The sequence below is a fragment of the Amblyomma maculatum genome, chromosome 3 (genome assembly GCF_055883805.1).
Source record: "Amblyomma maculatum isolate TAMU_Amacu chromosome 3, ASM5588380v1, whole genome shotgun sequence".
Classification (NCBI taxonomy): domain Eukaryota; kingdom Metazoa; phylum Arthropoda; class Arachnida; order Ixodida; family Ixodidae; genus Amblyomma; species Amblyomma maculatum.
This window is the reverse complement of record NC_139346.1, coordinates 206,912,940-206,937,078: the sequence shown is the minus strand read 5'-3', so window position 1 is coordinate 206,937,078 and position 24,139 is coordinate 206,912,940. Positions and strand designations below refer to the sequence as shown.

Genomic DNA, 24,139 nt, shown 5'->3' with positions numbered 1-24,139 from the left:
GGCCCGAAAGTGTCCACACCGTGGTTATGACGCCTCTTGAAATGTTTGTTTCGGAACAAAGACTTTGTACACGAAATTAGGGAGAGCTGTCATATGCAATTATTGTAAAATAGGCTTTTTATGTTAGTCTACCAGTGTGAACACTTAGTGACGTCGCTTCCTGAGCATGTTGTAGACGGTTATCATTCCAGGCGCGAAACCGTGGCCTTTTGCCGGCGCTGAGCACGAGACCGAAGCATTCTCGCTTGCTGCCAGTAGCGTCTGCTCGAGCAGACGACAACACTCACCCGAGACTCAGATGTACGCCGCATGGTCGCGCTAAGGGTCACAATCCCGGCGCGTACGGGAGTCAGAGGCGACGTGTGCTTATCGTTGGCGACGACGCTCGGAGCTCCACGCCCGGCGCTGGCACGCGGCTTGACACGCGGTGCTCGGGCCTGGGAAGCAACACCTTGCGCGAGGAGTGCGGCCAGCAGCAGCAGCAGCAGCCGGAGGAGGTGCAGCGGCAGCGTCCCGCGCCTGGCGCTCTACGCTGTGGGCCTTCGAGAATCAACTGGCGCGGCCACGGGGCGCGCGGCTGCGATTTCCTGACTCCCGCTGTCGGGATCGATAGACCAATCAGAGAGGTGCTTTTATCCCTCTCTGCGCTGAGAAGGGGCGACTCCGTCAGGAGTGCCCTGCTCGGTCCTCTTCATGTTCGAACGTCCGAAACTTGTCTCCACTGACTCCGACGCCTTTCTTTCCAGGCGCTTTATATTTTACTTTACCTTCTCGTTCTCGAGATGAGCGCACGTATCTTTCTCACCTTTCTTTTATTTTCGCAGCTTTCAAAGCGTCAGCTGTCGGGAGTGAGGTTTATGAGTTTCCGCAGAGTTCATTTTGTGGTAGGCACGATTGTATTTTACTTGTACCCATTTGATATAGAGAACCGTACTAGAATGTTGGCTGTTAGATTTCAGTGAGCTCTCTTGGCGGCCGACACGCGTCCATATCGGCATGAACCTCTTGTAGAGCAATTTACACGTGATACTTCCCAAATTATCACCAATAAATAACCATGCATTTTTTGTGTGGATGACTAGTTTATTTGCACCGCATCATTGGAAACGATAGTTTTCAGCCTCTCTACAAGGCTGAACTGTTAAATGATGGGTGAACAGTAACACGAAAGACTACAAAACAGTGAAGCATTTAGATACTGGCAGCTTAAAACAGTCAAATAGGTGACAAAATAATCTGTCAACTAAAGCAGGCAAAAAAAAAAAAAACAATTGTTGACTCGCGAGAGCCTCAAGACACGCAGCACCTATACCGCGGACAAACGTGGAGCATGAAAGCAAAGAATAAATTTGTTTTAAAATTTAAAGAAGATGAGTATAAGATGAATTTGACTTAAATAAAATGAGTACACAAAAAACAAGAAAACCTATTTACTGCATGTATTTTATCTTTCTAGATAAAACTCTATCTTCTTTTACGGCTGGTTGAGTTCTATTCGCCGCATCCAGTCACGTTGTTGCAGTTCAGGGGCCATTAAATACCGTTACCTATTTTCGGCCTGTTAATGACTGACCGCTTCAGCGCAGACTGTATTGACTGCAGTATCGTATATATTTCTGGCTGTTAGAAACGACCAGCGCTTCTGTAGCAGACAGCAACGTAGGCCTACGAAATAAATGAAACTTCGTGAAGGCTCTCGGAGGAAGTTAGGTTGCTGTCGATGAGAGGTCTTGGATCCTTTTCTGTGCAACCTCATATATAAAAAAAAAAAAATCTTCCTTTTTTTTTTTATGCTCAGATGCAGCGCTGCAGGAACTTCGCATCGTCCTGCTCCGACCAGCGCCGAAGAAATTCTAGCCTGCTCATTATCACCTGAACTGCACAACTACTTTTTACCTTGACCAAGCCGATCTTTTAAACTCAGAGGTGGCGCTCTTGTTTGGATGCCATCACGTGTGGCATCGTTCACTGCTGTGATTGCCGGGGAATATGCACCTGCCGTTCCCAGCGTACGTGTTCTTCAGTGTGATCACTTTATATTTAATTTTGGCCTTTATTTTTCACCCAACAGTTGAAAGCTGCATGAGCAAAAAATAATGCAGGAAGCCGCGCACATCTCAGCGGGAGAGGAGACATTCAAAGAGGCTGCAATGCAGCAGCGAATATTAGTTCGTTTTCTCTTTTTGCAGGGCGCTTGTACTTCACGTAGCGCTTCATCGCTACCGGATGTTACGTAACGTGGCATCTGCTCGGACGCAGGGAATGAAAAGAAAGAGGGTACAGCGGCAGGCGTAGCTAGTTGTGCTGCCGAGCGTCACTGAAAATTGGCCCAACCTCAAAGCACCCCTTGCATGATCGCGTCCTTAAAAAAATTGCCCATGATTACGTTACTTCCTAATGCGAAATGTGAGCGCATCCTATCAGCTGTTTCCCCTTTTCGATAGATTGAGGCAAACATTTCGAGCAAGGTACGTATGTACAATTACAACAGACAACTTTTTTTTTTCAATTTTTCACACGTATTCCACCAAGCAACACTCCACTAACAGTTCTTGGCTGTCATGAAAGAAGCTTTGTGGTCGGAGAGAACAATAGAGCAATTGAGTCATCGGAAATTTGCGGGAAGCAGCGCGTGGGCCCATAGGAAAGTTGCACGACGAACAGATAGCAGCGACTGACTGATGCTGCTGACGCCGCTAGCGAGTGAAGCGAGTGAGAACGGGATGCACGCACCGTGACCCACTAATAGCGAGCCGGCGTTTCGGCAACCGGAGAGCACCCTCGCCGCCACGCTGGCGCAGTCACGTTGTCTTGACTCGCTAGCGGCTGCAGCGGCATCAGTCAGTCGCTGCTAGCCCTGCTAGCGTTGCCTCCAGAGACCTCCCCCCCCCCCCCCACACACACACACACTTCTCGTGTTCTCCGGTTGCAGCGCGCGCTCATGCCCCCATCGTTCTCCGCTGAGTGTACCCCCCTCGCCTCTTCCTGCGAGGCTCCGGTTGCTGCCAGGTGGTCGAAATTACTTCGTAGCCCTCCACTACGGCTCCTCTTTCTCTCTTTCCACTTTCACTCCCACCTTCCTCCCTTCCCTAACGGCGCGGTTGAGGTGTCCACGGAAAACAAGTGAGACAGTTACCTCGCCTTTCCCTTCCTATAAATAAATCAGAAGTCAGAAAATCAGAAGCGCCGGCTCGAACTGGGGGGATGAAAGGGGGGCGGAGCTTGTTACGAGGCCGACACGGTGGAATAAGATACCCCTTTTTATTGCAATAGCAATACTGAGCTAGGTTTCGAGCCGTCGCGTATCCCCGGCGGACGCCACGCTTGACCTTGAACAGCCGAGCTGAGCAACCGCTTCAGCCGAGCCTCGCCAAATGGCAGCACCGTCGGCGCGCCGTGCTAAAGCCCCGCGCGCTGCAGCGGCGCCGCTGCCGCGCCGAACGGATGGTTAACCGTTGCTTCGGCCTCGCCGTGACTGCTTTGCTATGCAGACCGCTAAAGAGAGGTGTCGACGACAAGCTGCGGCAAGGAAGCGGCAACGTGCACGAAAGACAGTGGAAGAACGTGAAGAACGTCGTGTTGAGCGTCGTGCACAAGATGAAGCTCGGCGACTACGTTGTATCTCTCCGAGTGCTTCCACCTCGTCGGCTACTAATGAACACATGACTGCGCAGGAACGCCGCAATGCTACTAAGCGAATGCAGCGCGCTGAAGAATCGCCGGAAAAACAGTCGTAACCATTGTGTGTCATGTGTTACTCTATAGCCAAACTATCGAACCACACAAGCCACGCCACAAGTGAACACACAAGCGTAGCCATGCGGCCATTGCTAACGCAATTTACCAGGCTTAACCAGAGCTAAGCCACTGCCATTTTTTTTTTCGAATATCCAAGTTAACGCCAGCAAGTGTTTGTTGGAATTCAAATATGCAACGGAAAAATGTTTTATTACGGAGAGAGACCATTATAGGCCGATTACTGGGCGTGCAAATTACAAATACACAAAAGAGCATCACAAAATGCTAAAAGACTGAAGTGAAACAGTCTGCACAGTTGGCCGCACACTACTACGCAAATAAGCTCTACAGCTCCACCAGTAAGCTACAAAATCTCCTTAATCATGATTTAACGCAAATTGTACTTCTGCCCTATGCATCAGAAAATGATGGCTACAGGCTAAGGATAGCCCCACTCGTATGTCGTTTCCCCATCGACTGTGCTCGTGTTTCGGGCCTCGCTGCCGTGACCGAACAAAAACAAGCGCAGTTGTGTCGTTAATAGCTAATGCGGTATCGCGCGCGAGGAGTGCCGGATTTGCCTCCTGTCTGACAGCGAATCTCCAACCCTGCCGCTTGTTCGCGCGTTCCTGTCGTTGGAAGTGTGCACGGGACCAGCTATGCTTTTGCGTTGTCCACGAACCATCGAGTTCCCTTCCCACTCTCTCGCCATCCCAATCCCACTACTTCTTTTACCTCTTCTCGCATACCAAGACTAGCTTTGTGTGCGCATATTTCTTACTCGCAACTTTTGGACTCTTACTCCTGATCGGAGAGGCAAACAAAGGAAAGTCCGACGTCCTCCTTTCTCTGGTTTGTCGTCGCGCGCCCTAACCTGATCTTCGCCTTGTGTTTGCAGCACACCATTGAGCTTTATACAAAGAGAGGCTCTGCCTCGTCTTCCTGGAGCTTAATCAATGACAAGTGAGCACCCCGTGAATTTCGTACGTATATCGTCCACTGGAGCTTCGCAGCGCATAATGAAGCAACAGCATTAGAAAAGATTACAGCAAACGAAACTTTTTACGTAGTGCACTGGATGGGTGTGAACGAAAAAGAAAGCCGCTACTCTGCTAAAAATCATACCGACAGCCAAGTGTGTCCGTTTTGTTGTTATTGGCTTCTTCCATTGTAGGGGCCAGCCATATTTCGGTCATGAATGCGAAAGAAAACGAAAGAAGTGCTTTCAGAGTACGAGGAGAACATAAGTGTTTAATTACCGAATAAAACAAAAGCACGGGCGATGATTACGATTGATGCGACGAGGAATACTTTAGCAATGCATACGCTGTTACAAACTTAGAGGAAATATGAGAGCAAGATGGCGCCGCGGTCCCATAGCCGCTGACTTCGAAGGGCTGTAGGAATGAGTGCAGACGTTCGCACTCGCAGATTGGGTTTCCGGTGATATGCATAGCTCTTCCGTGGCTATTTTCCTCGAATGCACAAAGGAGGACAAAAGTGTCCCGGACGCACCATCAGGAATCTAATCCAATAGCTCTGTCAGCTGGTGCCCGGGGACCAGACTTAACGGCCTGAAGGACGGATTCTCATGTTGTAACATCAGCTAGCGAAATCAAGAGATCGCCAAATAATGTGGCACCTGTACGCCGCATTAGCTTTTCTCGTGTCCTTGAAACTTTTGCCCCCAGTAGTTCCGTCTTCGGCGGTGCTTCCCGAATCGCGGAGATCAAGCGCTTCCAGTTAACCTCTAAGCCTGAAACAGCCTGTACTTATGGCGTGTGTAAAAATGACCGACTGTGGAGACACATATGAAATATCTATATTTGGCTGTGTACCCTGAACATTATTTTATTGCGAAAGCAATACTACTCTAGGTTTCGAGCCTTCAGCGTAGCGTGGCCGGTAACCACGTCTTACTCACGTGACACACGGGCTGGCAGGAGCTGCCAACTTGGGTCTCTCGTTTCACATAGGACGGTTATGTCAGAATTAGCCTGCCAGGACCCTGGCATTCACGTTACCCCTATAGGCCACTAAGGCACGTTCATACGGTTTGGTTAAAGCGGGGCTTTATAAGTGGGCTGAGGAACAAGAAAAAGAGAAGAAGAAGAAAGCTCGGTCACCCGCAGCTAATGCTTTCTCTCAATATTTGGTTCAGCAGCGTGGAACCCTTGTAATTTCTTTCTTGATTTTAGGGTGATCAGTATGACTGATGTACGTTTTTCGTCATGTCAGCCTTTGTGTTGCGTCTCTTTCTCCCCTCCCTTACAAGAGCAATTGGGCACAGCCATCCTCCCATTTTGCTACCTTTCCAGCGCTGGCAGGCGGCTCTTCCGTGCGCCAACATGGTGGCTTAACAATCACGACACCACTTTTAACACGATGTGATTAAAGGCTCTATTCTACAGAGAATCCGGCATTGTAGGTGAAATGGCCGGCTAATGAGTGGCGGTCGGGTTGACGTCACGAGACTACTTGACATGGCAGGAGCTGCCAACGCGTTTTGTTGCTCTAAGATGGAAGGGCCAGATTGGAATTCAATCCGGCGGCACCATTGCATACCGAGTCAGGCACGCTACGTAATCTAATAGCTGAGAGCTACTATGCAAATTCTAATGAGCATTCGTAAGATAATAGAAGGAAGAAAAATTGAGAGATTAGTGATAAAGCGAGTAGCAAAGTGCGTGCACAGGTCCGCAAGCGGAAGCCTCAGGCTGGAGACATCGACGCTTTCGTGCCGTACCCTTAAAAGAGGAGCTTAAGCAATCCCGAATTTTTCTTGCGCGATGTCTTGCCTCCTGTAGCTGATGCAACAGAAGAAAAGATGACAGAACTGTTTCGGAACAGGCCACACAAAGCTAAGACAGAATTTGGAATAGTTTTGAACGCAGTTAAAAAGAGTCATGGGGTTCCGAATGAAGTAACTGCTGAAGATGTTTACAAACCAAAATCGACGTATAACCATCGGCGCCGGCATCGCTAGACAGAACTGGTACAGGAAGATAACCCTAACTTCAAGAGGGGTCTCTAGATATGCTGACCTCTGAATTACGAATTACCGCCTAGATAGTTAATTTCACATTGAGCCAGTGCGGCGCAGAGGATAGCTACGCTATAAGAGGGGTTCAGGCAGGAAAAAAACACGACAACAGAGGACAACCTTGGCGATCAGACGGTTTGAGTAAAATAGGTTTGGTTAGCGCCTGGAAAACAATTAGTCTTGTACGCAGATTGTTATCTGTAACTTGAGCCGAGATTTAAAAAAATTAGCTGGGGTTTAGCTTTAGTTAAACCCGATAGGTTGCGTAAGCAAAGCCGACGTAGCTTCTCATTCTCTTCTTCTTCTTCTTCTGCATCATGCATTTGGTTCGTGTCCGAAATGTGGTTCGTTTTTCAAATCTTGCACAAGTTACATGAGACAACCTTTATATAGGCTATAGCACAACCTTATGGCCTTATAGAAAAAGGTCGCCAATATTTGGTTGGTCTACGACAGCAAAAAAAAGAATCGGGATAACTTTATGAAACACCTTTGAAAGTTCAATAAGAGCAGGATGGCCAACCTCATCTGATGCTTCCTCCAATGCTGAAAGTGTAACATGGATCATGTGTTTGGAGTCTCCGGCCTCCGATACCACAGCACTCATGTGAGCCTATTAATTTCATGATAATCAGCTGCATAAGGCAGCAAATAACTTTGGGGAAAAGTTTGTAATCAATAATATAGTGCGATATCCTCCAACTGTCGTCAGCCGATTAGTATATGTGCTTTTGTCGTTAATAGAGTATGCCTCAAATATAATGTGAAAGGAGGAAATCGAACATCATATCTTATGCTTGGACAATTTCCATTAAAAGAAGCGCAAGATACGGACAAATTTTTTATAGAGGTCACTAGTACTGCTAATAGGATAAAGACATTTCTAACCGCACAAATCAATAAAGAAAGCTTAATTTCGTGAAAAAGTGATAGGTCATCCCTCTACTGCAGAAGCCTGATTTGGTAGTGCCTGCCAACCGGGCCGTGTCATGTGGTCTTGTGACGTCACACAATATATCGACCAATCGGAGCTCTACCACGTCACTGCCAACTATACCACCTGCCTTAGGCATGCTCTGGATTTTTCGCTCACAACGCCAACAACACCGACGCCAGCGCCGACGATGGATTTGCTGAGTAACAGGGAATTTAAAGCATCGAGAATACCGGATGCGTAAAAAGTTTAACTTTCCATATTTCTTTCGCAAAAACAGTGTGCCTTCTTTCACTCATCATCCAAAAGGACGGATGGTAATCTGGAAACGTATGGAATCTAGGCCTGACCAAGGCCTCCTTATACCTCTCAGTCGCACCGTTAAAAATGTGCGTTGACTTTATTGATTTCCTAATGCAGGCTTCTAGAGTAATCCTCTCTAGCCAATGCAGCTGAATTAAAGTACGCCCGAGCTGATGATGGTGATGTCGTTTCAGGAACGTGGTCCTTGCCGGCGCTTCGATACTGCGGTCTTACTGCGGGCGGATTAGTAGCTGCAGTCTTGGATTTTGCGTGCGCTTGCGAAGCCTCTCGAACAGCCATATTACTTTAGAGTTGTAGCTAAGATTAACAAGTAGAGGCTTATTGCTATATGCATGGCTAATCATTTTTAATTTACACTAGGCATGTCTGCATAAGGCTAATTAAAATTAAATACTTATATTTATTTATTTGCGTAAAACATAATCAAGACTAGACCAGTAAACCTGTTTGCTCAATCGTGTCGTCGTGATTCAGGTGCGGCAATATGTAAGTAAACTGTAAATAAAGAGATGCATAACTCCAGCTTAACTTTGATAAACGTCTTTAATTCCAAACAGCACTAATAGCAATCGAGATTGCTAAACAATGCAAAATAAAAATGCTAAACAATTTGTCCGCATATACATCCGTGATAAGCACGGCTAGACCATCTCTAATTTTTTTCCTCGCGTTTAAATAAATCGCACTTTTGAAAAACTGACATGTAATCGCATGACTATATGTCTTTCAAGCAAGTAGATACCGCATGTTCAAAAATTTCATCCTAGAGCAGGCAGTTTTTTTATTCACATTCCAGAGCTACCAACGAGGGGCATATATGCGTCGGCTCTAGATTCTATCGGAATAGATATCATGCAATGGTCAAACACACTGGCAAACTTGTTTCCAGAAACAATCTCTGTTGAGCTGAGCACTAGAGGAACGACGACAGCGTGTGAAATGGCTACTGTCGCCTCTTTGTTCCCTGACATCCCCAGGGTTGCATTCACATGCCAAATTTATAAGTAAACCAGGATTGCGCTCGTCCCGTGATACGTGTTCCTCTTACTTTTGTGTCGTGTTTGTTGCGCATTTCACCATGACTACAGTAGACAAACCAGCACCGGTCTCATAATCTCGCTCGATCTTCATCCCTCAAACGCGGATGCAGTCATTCAATAGGAAATTTCGTGATTTCTTCCCAAATGGCCGCCTAATTTACATGAAGAAACGTGGGCTATCTCAAAAAATCCGCAAGAACACAAACAGTGCGCTCTTGTACACCCGAAATTGCGAGGTTCGAGCATATAAGTGGCCCCTCATCAGCTATGCAAAACGACACAGCAGACATCTCAAGTGCTTTTCTCAGAAATATCGTACGCCCTCAGTATTCACCCCTTGAATGGCTGACGATCACTGTGAATTTTGTCAAAAATGACTCCAGAATATTTTCATCTCGTATCAGAGCGCAGCTAGACGGCTGCCAATGGCTCGTTCCCTTTCCTTAAAAGGTGCCTTAACAGACGTTGCCGCCACCATTTACTCTTACCCCTAACGCTAAATGTAGTGACTTGCAATGCTGCGACGTTCGCCGTGTTTGGTGCCTATACCTTTTTCAATGCAATGGCCTGTCAAAAAATCGGCGGCCTGATAAGCAGACATCACTCTCCATACTGTTGTTGTTCTTCGTCTGGTTCGAAGGTGTCTTGTTTTCGTCTGGGCCCAAACGAAGTCCACTTGTCGAAACGTTGGCTCGACTTGCGAAATGAGGCTTCCCCCTGCTACCATTGTTCAGTGTCTCTTTCATACCGTGTCTCCATTTTCTTTTTCTCGTTTTACCCTTTCGTTCGGTGAGATGGATTAAACTTTATAGGCCTTATCTGACAGCCTCATTCCTTCGAACGGGTATCAACCACACATTATACTACATGAACCCAGTTGAAATTAGTCCACTAATTATCACTACTACTTATCTGCACTACTTAGTAGTACGTATTAGCGTTACTAATTAAAATGTTTAATTACTTCTAGCAACAACGCATAATGCCCAGACGGCAATGATGTCGCACTCGATTCTTAGAATATTCAAGCGTCCCTTAATCTGCAATGGCATAAGGTAATTTCCTCAAAATCCTTGGCCCATGCCTCGCGGCAAAGCCCAGGACAAGTTCATAATTTGCCCGCGGGTGTCGTAAATTACTCCAAAGTTCACGTACGCAAGCTTATATCGCCATATCAAAATTCCTTATTCGGTGCTGGTATCGACAAATTCGCATAATGTGCCCATCATGCTTCGCAAACTTCGTGCAAGTGTTGACAACGTGAACTCAGTAAATAACCCCCCCCCCCCCCCTCCCCCCGCCCATTTTCTCTCTTTCTGTCTCTTTTTTTTTTTTTTCTGCTAGATTCGCGACTGGAATACTCCACTGTTTGATGTCTTATAGACGTTTTGTATTTATGTGTGAGGTTGTTCCGCAGTATTTTGCCATTTTTATCCCCTGCTGCCATACCTTTATGTGGCGTACAGGATCATAAATAAATAAAAAAGCACTGTGAGCAGACCCCCGTCCCGTGGAAGGCGCATGCATAAATGAGTTGGCGTGATTGCGCGGGCCCGCGTAGGCTATAGAAGTCCGACTAATTAGGCTTCTCCACCCTTCCTGTCCCATCCATTGCTAATGGGGCGGAAGAGACGCGGACACCTCGCTGTGCGTTCTGCACAACCTTTGAAGCCACCACGTAGCTTGTTTCATTTTGTAGGTATTCAAGCACTTTTTTGTATGTGTGTGCATCATGAACAGTTTTGTCCAAACTTATGAGCACCTCTATGCAGAAAATTCTAAGCAAGCTCTCTTCTCCACTTCTCGCAACATCGAAAATCTAAAGAACACAAATATATAACATGTTAGGTGTTGCAGAAAGTGCCGATGTGATGATGCTATCGAATCTTCAAAGCTATAATGATAAACCTTCGGCAGGTGGTATTTGGCAGTTGACAAGGCCGCGCACTGATTGTTCGCAGGGCTTTTTTGATGTCACGAAATCACATGCGGAAATTTTGTCACGAGTTGCCAACTCAGGCTTCTTTTTTCAAATGAAAAGGTGAGGGAAATCGAACCATCCAGCAAATTTGCATTCCGACTCAGACAGGGTACACAAGCAAGTTGGAATGGCTTGGTTTAATTAAGAGGGGCTGATATTTGCCTCGGGGGGATCTTTTCTATGATTCGGTAGCTTGCGACTGTATGATAAACAAAAAACATGAGTGAGATAATGCAGGCAGAAATGAAAGTACAATTGATTGAGTTAGTTGCAAAGTTGATCCATGCGAACGAGGATCCACAAAGGGATCCGAGGAAGGAAGCCGTTGACACTGGCGCTTGATATCTTTAAAGGCGGAATTTAAGTCTATGCCGCAACATCCCCCCCCCCCCTCCCCTTATGGTAATCCTGCCCCTTTGTGTGCCATGAACACTCAAAACTTGAGGTTCGGCCAGGGTCTCCGTTTTAAAAAAATTATTCTATCCAATTAGTAGCAAAATTGCTCGGAAATACGTACTCAAAAATTGCCGCTATAGACTTTAGTCAACGTCCTTGAGGTAAAAATTGATTTTTCGAGGTAACGCTCTCAGATGTTGACATCCGCAAATAGGCAAGGAAACACATTCGCGTGCACACAACGCATACGCTCCGGCAAATGATCGAACGTCTCATCGACACCGATCTGCCTTGCGGAGCCCTAGGAGACATGTTTTCCTCCTGTTTTCTTTTTTCATCTTTTTGTTACTTCTGCAAGGTGCGAGAGAAATTTAAATAGTCGTATACTACATGGGAGACAAGGATGCGGACGAGACACCTCACTTTGTATGTCAGCAGTGCATAGAAAAATAGTGAAGCTTACTGACTCAGAGCATCATTAATCGAAAGCAGGTTGTAATTAGCTGCCGAGAAGTCTGGAGCTAGGGGCAGGCAGGTTTTGGTGTCTCTGTGCTAGCGTGAATACTCGGCCTTGTTCGGTCTGCCATTTTCGATCGCTTCCCGGAAGTTAAGGCCAGTCTGTCGGATGCAAGCGACAAGGATGATAGCGCTCGAAAATTGTATTAAGCTTGGAATGCTTTCATTGCACGTTGTCTGCATTGTAATTTATTTAGCAGCAAATTAGCGCTCGTAATCAGGCGCTCGATATCAGGCCCCATTGAAGGTATGCTGGGGCCATCAACGTACACGATAAATGTGCTGTCAGTGTCAACTAGATTCTTGGCTCAAAAAGAAAACTGCTGTGGCCCGAAAACATTTCTCAGAGTTACTCATGGCAAACTGCTCTCGTGTCAGACACATGAATATTGATAGCAACTTGCTGGCAATGACATTGAAGACTACATTCCATTACCTGCTTAAAAACGCCCTGGTAGACGCAATAACATACTTTAATAACAAGGTTTTATGATTAATGGTATCTTGAATGCCACAAAATAATTTATAAAATGCCCAATGAGCGCATTTCAAGCTCAAACGCGTCTAATATTATTTCCTACTTTGTGAAAAGAGCCGTCTCGGCAGATAGCTATTTCATGAACCTGAATTATGCATTTCTGATCAGTTGATATTTTTTTATGTATGTCACAGAGCACACGAGAATAAAGAACTTTTTTCTAGAGGTTCTGAAATAAAAAAGGTGCTTAATTTTAAGGAAAAAAAAATGAGTCTGTAATTAGACAACTAGTTTCTGTCACTGACTTTGCGCAAACCTTTTACCTTTCCAATTTTTAACAGTTTCGAAAGGTTTACTGGCTACTGAAATAAGCGATTAGCCTCGGTAGCTTGACAAGCCCCACTTCCGGTACAAGATTACCTTCAAGGTGTGGGATTGCCTCTATGAGTGGAAAAATCCGGCGTCGTCTTCTGTACAGGTATAGGAAGACGTTATTCGCGGTAAATACATACCTTGGCTACTCTTGGATGCGCTTTTCGGGCGTCATTATTGGCTCCCTCTACAGTAGCGACAAGCTGTGAACCCGAGTGTCAGTCTTTGTCTTCACAAGAATTGCAAATGAGCGATGGGAAAACCACCTTTCTTTGATGGTCAGGCTTTACGAAACACTGCTGATTATTTAAATGATGCACCAACTACATTTAATTCCTCGCTCGGAATCACAGCTTGAACGTGTCAAAATTTTGCAGAGAATGTGGCAGCCAACAATGCGGTACTTATGAGTCACTATCGAAACCTCTTAGCTTTGTTATTTTATAAAGGTTACCCATTCAACTTGGCTGCCTCGCAAAGACGGTAGCTGAGCAAGCTTTGTTTTGCGGATCCAAAAGAGATCTGAGACATTAACCTACTTGGAACTTAGTTCTCTTAGTGCCATAAGCCTTAAGTTTGGAAGGCAAAGCAAGCGGTTAAAATCACCCTGGCTATTTCCTAGCCTTGACTATACGGTCACTATACCTCATGCTCACGTTAACCGCGGTTCTCCTTTGGCAGCAACGTGTCCGCTCCTACTTAAACATTTTGAAAGAGAGTATGCCCGCCATGTTAAAATTTCAGTGATGGTTCTGTGAACAAGGTCAGAGAAGCTAACGTAGTAGCTTTCCACATTTCTTCTTTGAATACAGTCTGGACTGTACGGTTTTCTGCAGTCGTGTCATCCACCGCTGCCGAAAGCGCTGCTATTGAAGGGGCTTTACAGAAGCTACAATCTTATCCGGATCAACCTCTTGTGATCCTGGCGGATTCGCCTCACCTCCTAGCTCCCCCCAAATGTTAAAACGCGCGGGTTCCTTCCTGGTGCCTTGTTTCTTACCTCTGTTCTCTTGGTGCATAATCTGCAAAGCAGATGATTTACTATAAGATTCTGATGGGTGCCCTCACAGATAGGTATCACAAGCAGTGAGGTTGCGAACAGCCTTGCCCATAAAGCTGTCAGGTAATCTGTCAAGGAAAGTCCCTCAGGATGCTAAAAGATTCCACAAAACAATACGTTGGGCCAGTTGGTTTCGGACATCCATAATAGCACTAGACGGCACAAACGATTAGAGGAGAGGACACAAAAGTGCTGACTGCCAACTAAAATTTGTACAAAAATATACAAAAAAAAGCTACAGAGAAAAGGTCAATCGCTAGAAGCACGTGTCGAATTTCCCACTCGATATATTCGATTTTGTTTGGGGATAGTGCCACTGATGGTGCGCTAATGCAACCCTCCGGCAGTCTTTCAGTCAAATGAGCCTCTATTATCTGCCTCGTTAGGGCGTCACGGTTTTTCCCGATGACTGTGCAATCAGAATAGGTTCACAAGTTCCGCTCTCAATACCGTCTCGTTTGCAGTCTCTGCAATGTTTAACTACACGGCCAGTAGTAGCCACACGCGCAACATTATCACAATGTTATTTTAGTATTTTTTTTTTTCATTTCATTTTATTACCTTAAAGGCCCCTAAAAAGAGGTGTTACATAAGGGGTGGCAAGAGCAAAAATACATAATCACAATAACAGGAAAGTTTTGACACTATCGATGAACTGTGGTGTGCAAGTGATGAGAGCAATGTTGTCCGGAAGGCCGTTCCAGTCTGCAGCTGTTCGAGGAAAAAAGGAATTTGAAAACGTGACGGTACGTGAACGTGGACGGGCAACTTGTAGCTGATGGCTGTTGCGATGAGATATGCGTGTGGGGGGAAGAATATAAGGTGCGATGCGCATAGGACTGTGGAAAAGTTTGTGAAATAAAGATAGGCTGGCAATGCGACGACGGAGCGATAAGGGGGATAATCCGGATGCTGTTTTTAAGGAGGAAACGCTGATTTCATAAGAATATGATGAATGAATAAAACGAGCGGCGCGATTTTGAACAGATTCGAGGGCACTAATGAGGTAAGCTTGATGAGGATTCCAAATGGGCGATGCAAATTCTAGTTTGGACCTGACGAATGATTTGTAGGCTAATAACTTTACGTGTTCGGGAGCATGATGAAGATGGCGCTTTAAGAAACCTAGCGTCCTGTTAGCTGACGATATTATGTTAGTAACATGCATACTCCAAGAAAGATCGCTACAAATTGTTATGCCTAAATACTTATATGATGGAACTAGCTGTACGGGAACTTCAGAGATTACGTAAGGAAAAACAAGAGGGTTACGGCGACGGTTAATAGACAAAAGATTACACTTACGTGGGTTAAGTTCCATTAGCCACTCGTTACACCAGTCTTGAACAGCATTAAGATCGTTTTGAAGAGAAGATTGGTCAGCGGTGGTGAGAATAGCACGATACAGTACACAGTCGTCAGCAAACATACGTATGCTAGATGTTACGTTTGAGGGCAGATCATTAATGTATATTAGAAAGAGTAGCGGGCCAAGCACAGACCCCTGGGGGACGCCTGACGTTACTAAGAGTGAGTTAGAGTTCACATTGTTAACGGAGACAAACTGAGAACGATTAGTTAAGAACTCTTCAATCCACTTCAATATATCGGGGTGTAAATTTAATCGGGAAAGTTTTATCAGTAGGCGTTTATGAGGTACTTTATCAAAAGCTTTAGCGAAATCTAAAAATATGACATCAGTTTGTAGGTTAGAATCAAGGTTAACATGCAGGTCATGAATGAATGTAGAAAGTTGGGTCTCGCAGGAGTAACCTCGGCGAAAACCATGCTGAGCAGGATGGAAAAAGTCGTTGGAATCAAGAAATGCCATGATGTGGGTATAGATGACATGTTCCATGATTTTGCAAGGGATACTAGTTAGCGAGATGGGACGGTAATTTAGCGGTGAGTTCTTGTTACCTGATTTGTAGACTGGAACAACCTTCCCATGTTTCCATTCTTTGGGCAGTTGACCTTTGAGGAGTGACTGAGTGAATAACAAGCACAACAGGGATGAACATATACCTTTGGTGTTAATCAGTATTTTGGCACTGATATTGTCAATTCCAGCCGAGGATGACAGTTTAATGTTTTCTATTAGTGACAAAATTCCTGTTGAAGAAAATGTAAGAGAGGGCATGGTATCCTGGATAATAACCGGGTTTGAAGGAAATATCGGATCTGTTTCATTAGTAAATATGGATGAAAAGGCTGTGTTGAACATATTGGCGCATTCAGTTTCACAGATGGTAGCACCTGATGCGTCGGTGAGGGAAATAGTGCGCGTGTGCTGGGGGTTAATGACCTGCCAGAACCTTCGAGGGTTAGTAGTCAACATTTTGGGCAGATCGGTATGGAAAAACGTGCGTTTAGCTTCTCGAATGTTTAATAAATACGTTTTTTCAGCTGCGTAATATTTGTTCCAAGCGTTTTGACTAGGGCGTGACTTGGCCGAACGGAAAAGACGCTTCTTTTTATTTTCAAGACGTTTGAGTGTGTTTGTGAACCAAGGGGTTTGAGGGTTAGTTCGTATATTTATGTTGGGAATAAACCTGTCGACCAAATCTTCGATTTTCTTCTTAAACATGAACCAGTTTTCGTGGACGGATCTTTGATGAAAGTTAAATTGGAAATCTGGTAAAAATGCACAAGTTCATTATTTATAGCAATATAGTTCCCTTTATCGTAAAGTCGGATTGTTCGCTTACATGTTGCGCGTGAAGATGGTTTAATCGTGAAGCCGGCATGTATGACTTGGTGATCGCTGATACCTGGTAGATAGGTGATAGAATGAACGCATTCAGGGCTATCCGTTAATATTAGGTCGAGAATGTTAGCGCAGACATCCGTTACACGGGTTGGTTCGGATATTAGTTGAACGAGATTAAAATTAAGGCAAACGTCAAGAAAATCATTAGCATCCCTGTTACCTGTAGCGGTTAGATTATGCCAGTCGATACTGGGAAAATTAAAATCTCCGAATAGGATAGTGCATGTGTTAGGGTGCTTGGTTTTAATTTCATTTAATGCGTGATTAAGTTTTTGAGGAAAGTCTGGGCTGCTAGGAGGCCTGTAGCAAACGCCTATCACAACTGACTTTGGTGAGGCATGACACAAGACCCATAATATTTCAATATCCGATGAAAGGTGAATGGCCGTGCATGATAGCTCCTGTGCAGTTGCAATAAGTATCCCCCCTCCCCTTCTATCTGGACGATCTTTACGGAAAACACGGAATTTGGGCAAGTCGGCAAGGACTTCACTATCAGAAACGTCACTACTCAGCCACGTTTCTGTCAAGATTAGTAGGTTGCTGGAGGATGATGTGACGATATTGGAAATAATGTCGCGCTTTGAAATCAAACTTCGGATGTTAGTAAAGATCGCTGACAATGAAAGTGCTTGTTGTGCATGTTTAGAACAGCCTGTCGATTGGTGATGAGGTGGTTGCTATTTTACCTCTTTTACGGTTTGTGAGGATTCATCGAACGTGTATCGTTTGGGACCAATGTGTAAAGTTTTGAAGCGCAAGGAGAACTTGTCGGTTACCGATCTGGCAAAGGCTACAAGATGTTTGCGAGCGTTACGTACAGGAAGGGAAAAATCTTCGCCAATACTGTAGTCAGTGCCTTTTAGTTTGGTGCCTAAGGAAAGGATGTTTTCTTTGGTTTTGGATGAGGTGAATTTCACGATAATCGGCCTTTTACGATCAGTGGAGTGGCGTCCAAGGCGGTGAGCACGCTCGATTAGATTAGGTTCGATGGCAAAATCTAGTTGGGTGGAGCAATGGCGAATGACTGTTTCTTCCGAGTCTGCATATGTTTCAGCGGGGTTAGTGTCGGGTATGTTGTAAAATATGAGGTTGTTGCGACGAGAGCGATTTTCAGCATCGTCCATACGTGCTTCCAGCTTGTCAATCTTGCAGGTAAGTTCAGAGTTCAGAGTTTTCAGGGCGTCTATTTCGGAATGGAGAGTGGAAAGTGAAGCGTAGCGTGATTCCAGAGCGTCCATGCGTTTGTTTAAGTCACTTAAGGTTGTTTCAGTAGTCTTCAGTTGTATTTTAATGTCCTGTAGATCGCAGATTACTGTAGCTTGGCCGGCAGTTAGTTTCTGGAGCTCGGAAAGTACGCTGTCGGTATGGTCGGGGCCGGGGTTAGTTTCAACATCCCCTGACAATAGCAAGAGAAGACGGATAACACGCTGTAAGGGTGCGTTGAAGCTCAGGTCGGTGTTCAGGTCGACCGTTTACCTAGCGCGTCAGTCTCTTGCGTCTTCGTCTTTTGTCTGCCGTCTTCTTTCTTTTGCACGCGCCTTTCGACGTACGCTCGTCGTCTTTGTCATCGTCGACAATCACCGAGCGTTGGTGTGACACTACATTATCCCCGGGAGAAAAAAGAGGCATCCTGCCGACTCATGGTGTGGACACAACAGGCGGGTCGTAACAGGGCTTGAGGCGGTCAACGTGCACTGTTTCACGCCCGCGGCGACGCATATCCGGTGTCGGTACAAGCGGTTCTATAACGTAGTTCACCGGAGAGGTCTGGCAAATAATCCGATATGGGCCATGATATTTGGAAGCAAGTTTGGTAGAGAGGCCGGAAGGGGTGGCAGGAACCCAAAGCCACACGAGGGAGTCTGCGGTGTATGAAGGAGCTGGACAAGACGGTGCGCGAAGGAACTGCTGGTGACCTTGGTTCTGGGTTGTAAATGAGCGGGTCAACTGGCGACATTCTTCTGCATATGCTGCTGCTTGAGAGACGGTGGTCGCTTCGGAGGTGTCAGGGCGATAAGGAAGTATCGTGTCCATAGTTGAGGTGGGTTCACGGCCGTATAGAAGAAAAAAGGGGGAGAAGCCGGTCGTGCTTTGTATGGCAGTATTATAAGCGTACGTGACGAATGGGAGAAGCCGGTCCCAGTTTGAGTGGTCGGACGCGACATACATGGCCAGCATGTCACTTAAGGTGCGGTTAAAACGTTCTGTCATGCCATTTGTCTGCGGATGGTAGGCCGAGGTAGAACGGTGGACAATGCGGCACTGCTGAAGAAGGGCTTCAATGGTCTCAGAAAGAAAAACACGGCCACGGTCACTGAGCAATTCTTTAGGTGAACCATGGCGCAGAACGAGATGATGCAGGACGAAAGACGCAACGTCTGGCGCCGACGCAGAAGGTAAGGAAGATGTTTCTGCGTAGCGGGTAAGGTGGTCAACAGCCACGATGACCCAACGGTTACCAGCTGGAGTGACTGGTAGTGGCCCGTAAAGATCAATACCAACACGATCGAATGGTCGGCTGGGGCAGGGCAAGGGCTGCATCGGAACGGTGGAGTGGTGTGGAGGGTTTTTGCGGCGTTGGCATTCCTGGCATGCGCGAACGTAATGACGCACGAAGCGGTACATACCCTGCCAGTAATAGCGGAGGCGAAGACGAGTGTAAGTTTTCAACACTCCGGCGTGGGCACACTGAGGATCGGCGTGAAAAGCGGCGCATATTTCCGAACGGAGATGCCGAGGAATGACAAGGAGCCACTTGCGTCCGTCGGAAAGGTAGTTTCGGCGGTAAAGCATGCCGTCGCGGATGGAAAAGTGACGAGCTTGGCGGTGAAGCGTTCGTGAAGCTGGGCGCAGAGAAGGTGTAGATAAAAGCGTGAGAAGAGAAGCGATCCAAGGGTCTTGCCTTTGTTCATTGGGCATGTCGGCAATTTCTAGCGAAAATGAGTCACTTATGGTGATAGCTGTCGAGTCAGAGCTACATTGAAGAGGTGGCCTAGACAGGGCGTCGGCATCAGAATGCTTACGGCCTGACCGGTAGGTAACCTGAATGTCGTACTCTTGTAAGCGGAGGGCCCAACGAGCAAGACGGCCGGATGGGTCTTTAAGGGTGGACAACCAGCAGAGTGCGTGATGGTCCGTAACAACAGAAAAGGGACGACCGTAGAGATATGGGCGGAACTTCCCAATGGCCCAAATGATGGCCAAGCACTCCTTTTCGGTTACAGAATAATTCTTTTCGGCCTTTGTTAAGGTACGGCTGGCATAAGCAACAACGTACTCTGGGTTGCCGGGCTTTCGTTGTGCAAGGACAGCGCCGAGACCTACACCGCTGGCATCAGTGTGAATTTCGGTAGGCGCCGTAGGGTCAAAATGGCGGAGAATCGGAGGCGACACTAGAAGGCGCCGAAGTGTCGAAAAGGCCTCATCACAGTCGGATGTCCAAGACGAAAGAATGGCGTCACCGGCAAGGAGATCAGTCAGCGGCGAGATGATCGAAGCGAAATTGTGTACGAAGCGACGAAAATACGAGCACAGCCCGATAAAACTACGCAGCTCCTTTAGGGAAGTTGGGCGTGGAAACTCAGCTACTGCACGGAGTTTCGCAGGATCTGGTCGAACACCGTCTTTCGAAACAACGTGTCCCAATATAGGAAGCTGGCGAGCCCCGAAGCAGCACTTTTTCAAATTTAGTTGCAGGCCGGCATCAGTCAAACACTTTAGCACACGCTCGAGACGGTCCAAATGTGACGTAAAATCTTTTGAAAACACGACAACATCGTCTAGGTAACAAAGACAGTCATGCCACTTGAGTCCGCACAGGATTGTGTCCATCATGCGCTCGAAGGTGGCCGGCGCGTTGCACAATCCAAACGGCATGACGTTAAATTCATAGAGACCATCAGGTGTCACAAAGGCGGTTTTTGGTCGATCGTCAGCTGCCATGGGTACTTGCCAGTAGCCCGAGCGAAGATCCAGAGATGAAAGGAATTCGGCACCTTGAAGGCAATCCAGAGCGTCATCAATACGTGGAAGGGGGTATACGTCTTTTCGCGTTATCTTGTTCAAACGCCTGTAATCAACACAGAACCGTATAGAGCCATCCTTTTTCCTCACGAGTACAACTGGAGAAGCCCAAGGGCTGTGCGAAGGCTGGATGACGCCACGCTGAAGCATGTCATTAACGTGCTCGGTGATGACTTGACGTTCAGCAGCCGATACCCGATAAGGGCGCTGGCGTACCGGGGCGTGCGTACCGGTGTCGATGCAGTGAGTGACTACGGATGTGCGCCCCAAAGATGTCCGAGGAAGGTCGAATGAGGAACGGAAGCGCTGCAGCAAGCTGACGAGCTGGTCGCGTTGATCTGCTGAAAGGCTGGCATCCAGACAGCCAGAAAAAGCTGCAGTGGAGTCGTCGTTCGGTACATAAGCGGGCAAGTCAATAGTATCGAGTTGCAGTGGGGTTGGGTCTTCTGAGACGGCAGATGTCATAGCGTCATCAAAGGACTCGACATGACCAAGACGTTCTCCCCGAAGAAGCGTTGACGGACAAGGCGACGGGTTAGAGACGTATATGGCGCTGTAGCCACCACAGAAAGTCAGAAGGGCGAAAGGCAGGACTAAGCAATGGCGACGATTAGCTGCGTGAGTCGGAGTGAACAGAACTGTCGAATCAGAAAAGCCGGCGCAGGAAACGGGCACGAGGACGGTAGAGCAGGCGGGGATGTCAGTATCTTCGGCCACAGTTATCTTATCGATGTAGAGCGGTGTATCAGACGAGGCGGCCGGTGAAAGCGGAGACAATTCGATGCTGGCTCGGGCACAATCAATAATGGCATGATGACTAGTGAGAAAGTCGCAACCCAGAATCAGTTCGTGAGAGCAGTGAGGCAGCACAAAAAATTCGGCGACGTACAAAACACCCTGAATGACAATTCGAGCTGTGCACGCCGCAAGCGGTTGAATGCGATGTGAGCTGGCAGTTCGGAGAAAAAATTTCGAAACAGTCGTCGTAACTTTACGAAGTCGGCGGCAAAGGTTGGCACTTATAACAGACACAGCGGCGCCAGTGTCCACAAGAGCGAGAACTGCGACGCCATCAACAAACACTTCGATAACGTTGGTCGGGGAAGACGGAGGACTTTCACAAGTTGAGGAAAACGCAGTTCTTGCCTCCGGAACTGCGGCTGTTAGTTTTCCTCCGGGCCAGCAGGAGAGCGACGGCGCAGCGGCGAGAGGGAACGACGGCGGGGAGACGGCGATCGACGGGAGGAGTGGGAGGAGCGGTCAGGATAAGATGAGTCCGTAGAAGTGCCGGCAGGGACAGGGGGAGGGGAAGGTTCAAAGTTTGAACTGTAGTTGTAACTGTACAGGCGGGGGCCATTGCGGTATGACTGCGTGCGCTGGCGACAAAGCCGGGCGACGTGGCCAGGAACGCCACATGAATAACAGATTGGGCGGTTGTCGGAGGTCCGCCATGGATTGTTGACCGGACGTCGAGGAGGCAGATAAGGGCGGGGCGGAGGTGGTGGCGGTGGTAACGGCGCAGCATACGCGACAGGGCAGGGTGGTGGTCTGGCGGCGACAGCGGCGTACGTTAACGGGGCTGTCACAGGCGCAATTTGAGAACTTGGCGGTAAAACTTCTGCAACTTGCTCCTGGATGGTGCGTCGAAGTGCAGAATCTATCGATGGGGTGGTTGCGGCAGAAGCAGGGAGGAGCGATAGTTGACGAGCCACTTCCTCCCGTATAAAGGCCTTGATCTCAGGAAGGAGGGAAGGTGGTTCAGAAGTGAGACTGCATGCTGTCGGAGGTACGAATAACCGATCGTTCACGAGAGAACGCCGGGTAGAAGCTCGTTGCCTTTTGAGGACGTCGTAACTCTGACAGAGCTGAACTACCTCGACGACGGTTTGGGGGTTTCTGGCCGTCAACATGTGAAATGCATCGTCGGAGATTCCCTTCACGATTTTGGTGATCTTGTCAGCTTCGGACATGCAAGGATCAACACGTCTACAAAGATCCACAATGTCCTCTATGTAGCTGGTGAACGATTCATCGGGATTCTGGGCGCGGGCTTCGAGGCGTTGTTCGGCGCGCAGTTTGCGCACAGCGGGGCGGCCGAACACCTCGGAAAAGCTCGTTTTGAAGGCCGACCAGGTGGGTAGGTCGGGTTCGTGGTTGCGGAACCATAAATTTGCTACATCGGTCAGGTAAAAGAGGACGTTGGCTAACTTCGTGGTGTCGTCCCACTTGTTGTAGGCGCTTACGCGTTCGTAGGAGGATAGCCAGTCGTCTACATCTTGGTCGTCGGCGCCACTGAAAAAGCTGGGGTCACGCTGGCGAAGCCCACCGGAGCACAGGATGGTAGGGGAACCGGTGGGATCAGTCGAGTGTGGAGTGGCGGTCTGGCTTGTTGCCTCAGGCATAGCGGATGGCCGAGCTAGTGTGCGGCTGCGAAGCTCCAGCTTGAGAGGAGGGAACGAAGAGCAGCCTCCACCAAATGTAAGGGTGCGTTGAAGCTCAGGTCGGTGTTCAGGTCGACCGTTTACCTAGCGCGTCAGTCTCTTGCGTCTTCGTCTTTTGTCTGCCGTCTTCTTTCTTTTGCACGCGCCTTTCGACGTACGCTCGTCGTCTTTGTCATCGTCGACAATCACCGAGCGTTGGTGTGACACTACAACGCAAACATTCGGCAACAATATCACAGCAGCACTGAGGGCTCGGCAGCTGCATTAAGAAGTAGTTACTGTTTTTTTTAGCAAATAGAGAAAACTTATTACTAACCTGCATTGTGAAAAGCAGAGGATTAGTAGACTGCGCTGTCGCACAGCTACCGAGCCCACAGAGCGGCGGTGATGACAGCATGCTCTTTATAAAGATCAGGTGTGTTGATGTTCCTGGTGATGGGACTGGCCAATGAAGATCCTCGATGACGTACTCTGGCGGCGGTGAAGGCAGGTGCAACAATGGTGATCGCGCAGGTTGACAAAAAATTTCATCTTCATGGCGCATCAGGGTCACGGGAGAGACGGACGTGCAGGCTGCAGACGGCACAGCGGCGAGAAGCAGGTGTAGTGCGAGGGTAAATACCTGCATTGTGAAAAGCAGAGGATTAGTAGACTGCGCTGTCGCACAGCTACCGAGCCCACCAGGCAGGTTAGCCTGGTGGGCTCGGGCAAGACAGCAGCCGGTTTTACTGATGTACTTCTTTCCGCAAGACACGAAAAGGAATAGATTACGCCTTCCTGACATGTAACAAAACCATCCCCGTGCCTAACTGAACACCTGCGCAGTTCGTGGTTCTCTCCATTGACCTTCTTGCACATGCACATGTTAGCAAGCTTTTAGGCGCTGAAAAGGCAACGTCAACACCCACCCGGTTTCCAATTTTTCTATGGTTGTGCGACACCTGATGAAAATATGGCATGACAACAACATTCCTTTTTTCTACTTGCCTATCGGAGTGGCTAGTGTTCTGATATTTTAGG

The 24,139-nt window shown here is 47.5% G+C and overlaps 1 protein-coding gene across 1 annotated transcript; it reads right to left on the bottom strand.

Annotated features, from left to right (window-relative positions):
* Window positions 1-16,566: 16,566 nt before the first annotated feature.
* LOC146197525 (uncharacterized) lies at window positions 16,567-23,789 on the bottom strand. Its single transcript, XM_084599416.1, has 2 exons — window positions 23,325-23,789; window positions 16,567-18,082 (listed from the first exon to the last, which is right to left on the bottom strand). The coding sequence occupies exons 1-2, from the start codon at window positions 23,745-23,747 to the stop codon at window positions 17,333-17,335; spliced, it is 1,173 nt and encodes a 390-aa protein (XP_084455542.1). The 5' UTR covers window positions 23,748-23,789; the 3' UTR covers window positions 16,567-17,332.
* Window positions 23,790-24,139: the final 350 nt, after the last annotated feature.